Below are 10,978 nucleotides of genomic sequence, written 5' to 3' on the forward strand. Positions count from 1 at the left end.
GTTCCTAAAGATGTTTCTCCTAAAGGACTGTCTTGCTTAACATAGCCTCTGGATCTGGACAGGCTGCTGACCTGGATAGAGTGGCTGGTCATCATATTTGTGAGCTTGCTACTTTTGGGTCTACTTGGTCTTTTTTATCATGGACATCTTCGAGCTCTTGCTTTAGGTGCTCATCTGAAGGCAAAGCAATTGCCTTCTGTTTGCCTCTAAATAAACATGTTGCTTTAGGCAGAAAATTAAAATCCCTTCTACTCTGCTCTTGTGAGACCCCCACCTGTGGGTCCCTTGTGTTCATCCAGCTCTGCGGCCCCCACACAGAATGAAAGACATTGACCTGTTGGAATGAATCCAGAGGAGAGACACTTAAGCCGATCACAGGGCTGGAATACCTCTCCTGTGAAGACAGGCTGAGAGAGTTGGGGCTGTTCAGCCTGGAGAAGAGGAGGCTCCAGGGAGACCTTATGGCACCTTCCAGTATCTAAAGGGTGCCCACAAGAGATCTGGAGAGGGACTTTCCACAACGGCATGTAGTGATAGCACAAGGGGAAAATGGCCTTAAGCTGAAGGAGGGTAGATTTAGCTTAGCTATTAGGAAGAAACTCTATTCTGTAAGGGTAGTGAGACACTGGAACAGGTTGCCCAGAAAAGCTGTGGATGCTCCATCCCTGGAAGTGTTCAAGGCCACGCTGGATGAGTAACCTGGACTAGTGGAAGGTATCTCTGCCCCATGGCAAGGAGTTGGAACCAGATGATCTTTAACGTGCCTTCCAAACTAAAACATTACATGATTTTATGACCCCCAGCTCCTCTGGCTTGTCTCCCAGTAGACCAGTTCTGCTGGCACATGAGCCCCCCAGAAAGGCAAGGGCTGAGCACTGAGCTGGAGCCAGCCTCTCCCTCCTGCTGTTTGATTTGGCCAGGCAGGATGGCTACCTGGCAGCCTGCAGCAAGCGCCTGCCTGCTCTGGGGCAGGCTTTTCATGGAGTGAGGTCTTCCCAAGCATCCTTCTGGGCAGGAGCCTATTGCTCACCCCACAGGCAGAGCCCAGCACGAGTCCTCACCAGGTTTTTTGTGTTAGACAAAGAGTGGTGGAAAAATGACCACAAACGGGGCATTACCTAAGCATTGAGAATAGCAAAACTTGCTTTCCCACCTTGCTCCCTCTCTTGCTTCCTCTCTCCACCTCTCACTGGTGGGGTTTTTAATGTTTAGTAAAGGTGGCTGTCCTCACGATGGGGTTTTGACACACATACTGCTCTCATTTGACACACATATTTCTCCCCTCTCTGTCAGGAGCTGCTTGCCTTTGAGCTCACTACCTCTCTGGTTACCGCAGTTGTCACTTCTGGAAGCGGCTGGGCTGGGCTGACAGCCCCGCTTGCCCCAGACAAGCAGCTGTGTAGCCATGACCTCTACTTCCCATTGACTTACTCAGCTGCATTTGCAAAATAAATACTGTCTTTTCCTGGACCATAGTTTCCTCCTCGTGACAGATCTTAGTTTTTTTTAAACAGTGATGTCATGGCTTTTCCATGCACTTCAGCTGAAGCGATAGCAATCTGTGGGGTCAAAGACCTGGAGGCATCTGACACGGATGGTGTGTGAAGAGCCAAGGGAGCCATCACATCCACAACTGCCCTACACCTGTTTTATGCCTGCTTTATACCCACAAACATCAAACAGCTCAGCCCTGCCCATGTCAGTATTGCGGGGTTGTTTGCCCTTGGAAAAATCAGCTCCAGAGGCAGGGTCCTGACAGCCCTTAGAGGGGAGGTCGTCACCAAATCCATGAAATAGCTGGTTGCCAGAAAGGCCCAGAAGGGAAATGGGCATTCAAACTTCAGGGGACTGAGCAGGGCTCAAGGAGGGGATGCTTTATTTCTTTTGGCAGCATTGATGGATGAGCCCCTTGAGACTAGCTCGGCTGGTTAGAGTCTGGTGCTGATAATGTCAGGGTTGTGGGTTCAGTCCCTGTATGGGCCATATACTTAAGAGTTGGACCTGATCCTTGTGGGTGCCTTCCAACTTCTGTGAGTCTGTGACCCCTCGGGGCCTCGGCCAGGGCCTGGGCCGGGTCGTTCCGCTGCATTCTGCCGAGTCTCCACAGGAGGGCAGTGGAAGACGGAGTTTAAGCAAAGAGACCTGGAATTACGGAATTATTTGGATTGGAAGGGACCTTAAAGATCATTCAGTTAGAACCCCTCTGTCGCAGGGACACCTTTCACTAGATCAGTTTGCTCAAAGACTCATCCAGCCTGGCCTTGAACACTTCCAGCGATGGAGTATCCACAGCTTCTCTGGGCAACCTATTCTAGTGTATTACCACTTTCACAGTAAAGAACATCTTCCCAGTATCTAATCTAAATTAACCCTTTTTCAGTTTAAATCCATTCCCCTTTATTCTATCACTACACGTCCTTGTAAAAAAGTCCCTCTCCAACTTTCTGTAATCCCTTTTAGTTACTGGAAGGTGCCCTAAATTCTCACCAGAGCCTTCTCTTCTTCGGGCTGAACAGAGTGGTGTTTATAGAAGACAGCTATACTCAGAGATAAAGCAGATTCCAGTGTTATTTCTTGATTTCATGATTTTGTGAACTCACCCATCTTTACCCATCATCTCTTGCCTTAAGCTTCTAACTCCTTACAGCACGGGCAGCACCTGTCTGTGCAGTCCCTGACAGCCCCACCATGACTCCTGGAAACCACTGCAGTAGTACAGGTAAATACCCCGGTATTTAACTCTTAGATCAGCCTGTTCAACTCTGCTTCTGAACATGTTTGTCCTGATTGTTTCCTTGTCTTTGCCTTTCTGCTTCCCTTCTCCTTCTCTTCTCCTTTCCCCTTTCCCTCTCTCAGCCCTACAGACACCATGGAAGTATCCTAGGTGCCTGAGACTGGGAATGAATCTCAGGTAGCAGCATCAGAAATCCTGAATACAGCTTGGGCTCTTAGGCAGACACATTTCAAAAATTAGATAGTAGGATCCCTCCTCTGTGAACGTCCACAGACTGACTCCCATCTCTCTTTGCTACCTGGAGCAGAAATCCCAGAGGCCTGCAATTAATGGAGAGTCAAATTCTTTTCAATTTGTGCTCCCAAGTTTTATTCTAAAAACAGAAACCTCTCAGGTTGTTGCAAGTCCCTGTACAATACCAACATAGCTGCTCTAAGCACTGCCCGTTCCAGGGACACATGGTACACAGTGTGAGTCTCTCTCCCTTACTGAGCTCTTGTTTTTCATTATTGCTCAGTCATGACTCTTCCTCCACTCATCTGTATCTCCTGGGGCAGCATCACCCCTAAGCAAGCAGGAACCTCTCTATTAGGTTTTCAGCAAGCTGATAGAGCTATGGGGCTGTGACAGCTTCAGCATTGCCCTGCCTTACCAGCTGCATGTCCAGAGCCAGAATGAGGCATGTCATTGTCCTGGCTCCCAGATCACAGCTCAGCTATACCAGTTAAAGTGCTAGAATATAAGGAAAACAGGTTTTCCCTGCTGGCAAGATAGTGTTCTGTGACAAAACTGTCCTGCTTGTGAAAGCTGAGCTGAGAGAGTGTGGAGAGCATTTTCTAGGTGATAGCGAGGGAGGTGAGGTTCGATGGGAGCCAGGCTGGCGGTTGCAGTGACAGCAGAGGGCACACTTTGCTGGTACAGTGCTGAGCACACAGCCTGTGCACACAGTCCAGGGCATTGTTGGACTACTCTGGACCTGTGGAGCAATCTGGAAACATGGGGGCAAGGAATCAGTCACAGGAATTCAATGCAATTTAAGCGTCTGCAAAACCACATGCCCCACAGTACTGCGGCAGAAAGAAAGGAACAGAACTGCTTTCACCACAGCCAAGTGGATGATGGATTTATCTGGCTGGGGAATGAATGTACAAAAATTCAGAGTACACTGATCCCACAGAGCATCTGGGGGAGAGGGAACCGATAAGTCAATCTGCAACTTACTTGCCGCACCATACCTGCAGCAGAGTCATAAAACATCTGGAGGTCTGCCCTTACCCCTTCCCCAGGAGTCCTCCGTGGGAGAAAAATCTGAAGTTACATGGACCAGATGGACTTCCCTTTTCCACTACCTCACTGCTGGTTCCTTCAGGTCAGCACAAGGTGGTTTTCTGAGCCAAAGCTTGCGGTATTTTTCTTCTGGATTTTCTTTGAAATGGAACCTAAAAACTTTTCAAATGGAGAACATCGGAGTGATTCTTGAAATCACTACCTGAGAGCTTTGGTCCATTCAACATTCTATCAACAGGGCTCAGACATAATGGGAGTTCAATTTCTCTTCTTTAAACAGGCTGAGATGTTTCTAAAGGAACATTCCCACCAGAGCCTTGTCTCTCGTCCTGCCTCCAGTAGCCTCATAATCTCAGCCAAATCCCCAAAACAGAAAAAAACAGTTGAGGTAGATGTCAGAACTTCCTGATGCTGCTCCTGCTCAGGAGCCAAGTCATTTCCTGGTAAGGCACAGGATCAGAGAGCAGAAAACAAGCACACCCTTGCTTCCCTCAGCTGAGCTTCTGAAATTCAGTGGGACAAACCCAAGACATTTCTCTGTAGTAATATTTTCCCTTTTGCTAGAGGACACTGGTGTAATTCCCCCAGCCTCCCCAGGCAGATGGGGGAACAGGGGGACAGCCACCCAGCTCCAGTGCTGTATGGAGGAGTGGAGTCATAGCCAACCTGGTCTTCCAAATCTTGTCCCCTTGTGACTGGAAGAGCCATAGTAGCCAGTGAACATCAAAGCTCAGTGTGATCGAGGGTGTGTGCTTGCTTGGAACTAGACTGTAGGGAGCATAACAACTCCAGTAACATTGCTCCTAGCCCAAAGATCTGTTGGGCATTATTGCTCTGCTGCAGGATGCCCTGCACAGCCAGATGGCCAGGGAGGGTTGGTAGTGCAGGGCAGGGGTGGATAGATGCAAAAATGAAAAACAAAGTGTGGGTGAAGACAGGGACTAGGAAGAAACAGCTCTGGGCTGAAAGTCTTTAATCGGGCTGATCTCATGGACACAGGTGCAGCAGGCAGCAGGAGAAGAATGGGGTTGTGAGCAGCCTGGGGTTGGGCAGGACATCAAGAATGACCTCTCAAAACCCCTTAAGTACTCAAGTCTGATATCTTCCCCCATTTTATGACAGCATGACCATACCAACTTCCTAAAATCATCCCTGCCGGCCTGCCTGGAAGCCACCCATCTCAGATTAAGCTTTGCAACTCTGCAAAATCCCATTAAATGTGTCTAAGTCCTGATGGCCACACACGAAATTGTCAAGAAACAAGAAAAATGGAGAGCTTACCAAGGAGGTTGTTCCTGCACTGTACCAGCTCCTACAGTTCTCATCTCCATGTTGGTGTACAGGTGGGTTCTAAGGGTGCTGAAATGTAGCACAGTTTTCCATCCTATGCAGCAGTCCAAGGCTGCACTCCAGCCCATTGCAATGCCCTGGGAAATACAGATGCTGAACTGATCCCTGTGGCACATCAGGGCAGATCCATAGCTGTGGCAGCCTAAGGAGCTGGTAGCCATTCCTTCCCACTCAGGAGTGATGGGGGATCCCAGCACCCCCACGCCTTTGAGGTGACAAGCTGAATACAAAAGCGGTGCCAGGTTGGACAGTTGCCTGCTGTTTAGAGTGGCAAGGGGTCATTAGGTAACAGCTTCCAGTAGCCACAAGGGCATCTGAAATAACCCAATGCTGCCTCCCATTTCCATCTCTGCTCCTTTCCAATATTGAACCCAAGAAGACTGCATTGACCTGGGCTGTGGGAGCTGGGATGATCTGGTGGGGAGTCAGAGCCTTTACCAGAGCTGGTCCAGGCTTGCATTGCAGTGTGGAACAGCTGGGTTGTGTTGTACCAAGGAGGAGAGCCTAGGGGCTACAAAAGAAGTCTATTCCCAGCGCAAAAAAAAAAAAAAAAAAAAAAAAAAAAAAATGGAGAGAGCTCAGCTTACTGCTACTGGCACATTTGGGAAAAGTGGGGAAATTACTGTTGCTGGCAGAAACCTTTCCTAGGAAACCTCTCTGCAAGGCAGGCAAGAGGGCCAGGATAGGTTTGATGCCCTGGCATCTGCTGCCTTGGCCATTTGCCATGACCAGGACTGGTTCTGCTACTTTGACTGCAGGAGGAGAGAGATGCTGGTCCAGCTGCTAACACAGGGACATCATGGATAGAAAAGCTCTGGGACTCATGGCCCTTGGGATAATCTGCTCTTTTTTTGTCCAAATCACTCCCTTTAGACTTGGCAGGAGCCTGTGTCCTGTGCCCAAAGCAAGAGAATGTGTCTGAACCAGAGCAAGGGCTGATTCTTCTCTACCCATTTCCCCAGAGCAAGACCAGTGCTAGAAGACAGTGTCCTAGGAGTGCAGAGCTTGGCCTTGTAGAGTCAGGCAGCCGTGGAAAAACTGGCTGTAAAAGCAGCACAGGTAAACCCAATACTCAGGGTCTCCTGGGATACAAATGAAGGCTTATTCTCTCATGGTTCTCATTAATTTTGCTCCTTGATTTGGGAAGGATGCAGAGGATGAAGGCTATGTGTGGCTGCAGATGTCTGCACAAAGGAAGGGAGGCACTATCCAGGGAGGGCAGTGGCAGTCCAGCCCAGAGTTCTGCCTGGTCTGGAACCAGCAACCAGCACCAATTCCTCTTGTCTGACTGTAAAGCAGAGAAGGAACACCTTGGTTTATACTTCATGCTCCCAGGTCAGCCTCAGCAAACCCAGCCAGCAACACCAGGGTTGAAGGAAGAGCGGGGGACACATTAATTCAACATGAAACAAAATGTCATTTTGGAGATTTCTGGAGATCTTTGTGCAGCACCTAAATTCTTGCCCCCACAAATCTTTGACTTTCCTCAGCTGGATACTGAGATAGGAGAAATCCTGATATCCCTTTTTTGGTTAGTAGTAGAGCCCCTTCCTTGCACATCCTGCTTCTATTCCTGCCAGCTGGGGGGTTTGAAGCAGCTTTTCCCGGTGTGGGTACCAGCCAGCTAAAGGGGAAAAGTTGGAGGAGTGGGGGAGACTGGCCATCCCAACGGGACAGGTGCATTCCTCACGGGACCAGCAGGTCCAATGACCCTGAGGTAGACACACGGGTCCCCGCAGGCTCAGCCAGGGAACAGCACGCCCCGACCGAGGCACCGATTTATCATCGCTTCCCCGAGCTGCAGAGCCATGGCACAGCCGGGGCACTCTCCGGGAGGCTCCCGCTGCCTCCGGAGCTGCCCGTCGGAGAGAGTCTGGGCAAGGACCGATAGCCAGAGAGACCCTCAGGGGCCGAGGAGACTGAAAGGACCCTCGGGAGCACCTCAGTCCGCGCCATTCCCTGCAAGAGCCGGGGGCAATCCACACTTAAGGGGATTCTTTCCAGCTCCCCGGACTCTGCAGCCCTTTCTTACCCGACGGGGCGGGACGCTGGGGTGAGGGGCTTTGGTAGAGGGACTGCTGAGGGGCTCAGACCTTCGGCACAGAGGTGGTCGATGCACAGCCGGGACCCACCGCCGCCGCTACGGGGGGCTCGTGTCTGGGGAGAACGGAGCTGACAAGCAGGGTCGGGAGTTCCGGAGGGGTGGTGATTAGGGGACAAAACGCGCCGGGGGCCGGGGGGCGGCCGGAGAGCTGGAATTCGAGGGGCATTGTGGATGCTTGGGCCGGCCTCGGGCAGAGCGGAGCATCCCCAGTCCCGTCCCCCCCTCCCGCCCGGTCCCGGGCAGAGATCCACCCCCGGTGGCGTGGGGCGAGGGGGGCGCCCCCACCTTGACGTCAGGAGAAGGGTTTATAAAGGCGGCGGGCGGCGAGGAGATCCCCAACGCCGGAGCCGAGCCGCAGCGGAGCCGCCAGCGCCTCCCCGCCGCCGCCTCCCGCGTCCGACCCGCCGACGAGATGCTGTCGTGCCGTCTCCAGTGCGCCCTGGCCCTGCTCTCCATCGCCCTGGCCCTCGGCACCGTCTCGGCCGCCCCCTCGGACCCCCGGCTCCGGCAGTTCCTGCAGAAGTCCCTGGCTGCTGCCGCCGGGAAGCAGGTGAGAGCCCCGCGACGGGACGGACACTCCGGGTACCCCTCGGGCACCCCGCTGGGCACCCCGACGGCCCTGCTGCAGACTCCCACTTCTCCTCCAGAGAACCCCCTGACTCCCCGCTGCAGAGCGCCTGGCACCCCTGCTGCAGACCCCCTCCAGTTCCTCACCAGACCTCCCAGTACCCTCAGTGCAGACCTCCAGTTCTTCACCAATTTACCCAGTGTCCCCGTTTCAGACGCCCAGTTCCTTGCTGCAGATCCTGGTTCCCTGACAAATCTCCTGGTTCCCCGCTGGGGCTGACCCAGCGGCAGGCTGGGCAGCTGGGGCTGGGAAGTGAGACAGCCCAGCTGGGAGCTGGTGGGGAATGAGGAGCTGATGCTGCTGGGGCAGGCGGCAGAGCCCCTCTTGAAGCTCTCCAGGGTTTTTCTGGGTCACTGAACTAAGGCAGCTGCCCCAGTGCATAGGAGGATGTCCTTATCCATGGCAGGGGACAGCCAAGGCTTGGAGGGACAAGAAGAAAAATAAGTCCTAGTGAGACAGTGACTCAATTCAACCTCCCCTGTCAGCTCGCCCAAAGACTTTTCCTGTGTTACCTTAGCAGCAACCCCATGGCATCCTTTCTGAGTAGGGCACTGTGTGATGGAGCAGTGGGAAGGGAAGGGCAAGTGATGTGGAGCTTGGATGAGTCCATTCCCTGTCACAGCCAGGGCAGCAGTCTCTGCCCCACACCAGGTACATGTCAGTGCTCTTCTGCTCTGCTTTATTTCACAGATGCAGCCGCTGCGTAGCAGCTGTCAGGCTGAGCTCTTTGGAAAACCAGGGCTCCCCTTCTCCTCCAGCATCCTGAATGTCTCTAATCTGGGCACAAAGATGTCTTAGGGGGACAGAGTAGTGAGCCCTCAAAAACCAAGGAGTAATTGTGGTCTCTCTACCTCTCCCTTTCTCTCTCTTGTCTCCCAAGGAACTGGCCAAGTACTTTTTGGCAGAACTGCTCTCAGAGCCAAGTCAGACAGAAAATGAAGCCCTGGAGTCTGAGGACTTGTCCCGAGGGGCTGAGCAGGATGAAGTGAGACTGGAGCTGGAGCGCTCGGCTAACTCAAACCCCGCTCTGGCACCCCGGGAACGCAAAGCAGGCTGCAAGAACTTCTTCTGGAAAACTTTCACATCCTGTTAGCTTTTGAAACCCACCTCTCCACCCCATTCATCCCTGCCTTCTTCCTAGCCCCTTGCCCTGAGCAGAACCTTCACCATAAGAGGCGAAGACTGTAAATACACAATCCACAGTTATGGTGAAATTAAACAAACAAGGAAAATTTGCATTTGATTTCCACTTGTTTTAATAAAACTTTCTGTTCCAATTGTACATGATACGCTTGAGTTGTGATTTCTGACTAGTTCTTTAATGACATGCACTCCGCAACTCTTTCAAATGTACTATTTTTAATTCTCTGTTGCAATAAAGTTTATGTTTCAAACGGTGATGCTGAGGCTCAGTGTCAATGAGAAAACCTAAGTAACCTCTCAGGCTTCTCATCTTTGAAATGCCGCCCGTCTCAGGGCAGCAGCAGCAAACACCATCCACATCCACACATAGGCACACACACAGGGTATCTCTTAATCTGATATTTTTTCTGTGGTCTTACTAAAGGATCTAGAGTCACAGTGGTATTTTAGATATCAAATCCCTGAAATTGTGGCTGAATCAAGTCTGTATCACTGTCACTCCTAGTCAGTCTAGAGGATTTACACCCATCACCAGAGGCATCGCTATAAATCACAGTTGTGTATTCCAAGTGACAGGGATGATAAAAGTGGTTCACCATACAAATTTACACCACACATCTTACTCCTTCCTCAGCCACAAACACTGAAAGGTTTTCTTATCTGGCATATATTACTCCTTGCAGCATCTCTGACAAACACTGCTTCTGGGATTCCTCAGGGAAGTTTTTCTTTGTTCTGCTGTGCAGGGAGAGGTTTTGCATCCCTGTAAAGCTGAGATGTTAACCCTATGCCATCATCCCCTCTTCATCTGATAAACTAGTCACGGCAGTTTTTCTATCTACCTCATCATCATTAAAGGCAATGTTAAGAGGTTCAGCAGGGTAGGAGATATCAGAGGAATGGTATTCTTCTCTTAAGGGAAGAGAAATTCTTCATGCTTTTGCAGAGTCTTTGCTTTCTGGCCATGCTGGTTTGTGACATGCACTCAGGTGAATTGGAGCCATACATCCTGCACAGGGGACAAATGCCACTTTGATGAGAAATTCATCCTTCAGGATTAAAGGTAACAAATATTTTGTAGCCATCATATGTGAAAGAAAGATGAAAAATGGGGTATCTTAGAGATGTTCATGGGTGGAGGGTTGAGCAGGACCCCAGTGGGGGTGGATTGCCCAGCTGAATGCATGTTAAATTGTCTCTGGTCTGTACTGAGTGTAGCTCTCCGTGGGGCATCATTCTTGATGGCTCATATGGACCATTGCTTTTATTCTTAGTCTGCACTCCTCTCCCTGTGGGCAGGGGGTTGTTAGACTCCAGCTGGGGGAAAGGTGAATCCTTTGCTGTTGGGAACTATAGCAGTGCCAGCAGGAAATCCCAGCCCTGCCATGCTCACTCCCTGCAGAGCTTGGTTGGGCTGCTCTGCAGCCGACTAGCAACAGGCGAGAGCAGCGAGAATGTTCACAGGGAGGGGACCTGCTGGTATCAACCCTGAGGGAACCAGTGGCAGGATTGGATGCTGCCCTCCCTCCCTGGAACAGGGTAGCAGCGGCTGTCGCCTGTGCTGCAGGCTGGGCTAAGGTCTACTGCTAGATCCTGCATCTGCTAGAGAAGACTTGCTGTGACATGATCCTGTGTCTCCCCAGCTCCTGTGAGCCTCCTCTCCTCCTTCCCTGTAAGTGGGATAGGCTTTGTGGTGTGACCTGGGGAAATGCTCAGCCCTCAGCCTCCCCTG

General features: G+C 51.4%; 1 protein-coding gene across 1 annotated transcript; it reads left to right on the forward strand.

The window, feature by feature from the left end:
* Positions 1-7,817: 7,817 nt before the first annotated feature.
* SST (somatostatin) lies at positions 7,818-9,503 on the forward strand. Its single transcript, XM_027751102.2, has 2 exons — positions 7,818-8,025; positions 8,984-9,503. The coding sequence occupies exons 1-2, from the start codon at positions 7,888-7,890 to the stop codon at positions 9,194-9,196; spliced, it is 351 nt and encodes a 116-aa protein (XP_027606903.1). The 5' UTR covers positions 7,818-7,887; the 3' UTR covers positions 9,197-9,503.
* The last annotated feature ends 1,475 nt before the right edge of the window (positions 9,504-10,978 follow it).

Source organism: Pipra filicauda, unplaced genomic scaffold (genome assembly GCF_003945595.2).
Source record: "Pipra filicauda isolate LSUMZ 115617 unplaced genomic scaffold, ASM394559v2 scaffold98_size3848907_pilon, whole genome shotgun sequence".
In the NCBI taxonomy this organism is placed as follows: Eukaryota; Metazoa; Chordata; class Aves; order Passeriformes; family Pipridae; genus Pipra; species Pipra filicauda.

Bases quoted from the DNA above. Each gene is read 5' to 3' on its own strand.
- SST (XM_027751102.2), top strand. From the start codon at position 7,888: ATGCTGTCGTGCCGTCTCCAGTGCGCCCTGGCCCTGCTCTCCATCGCC. The intron at 8,026-8,983 runs GTGAGAGCCCCG...TTGTCTCCCAAG, and splicing joins CTGCTGCCGCCGGGAAGCAG to GAACTGGCCAAGTACTTTTT.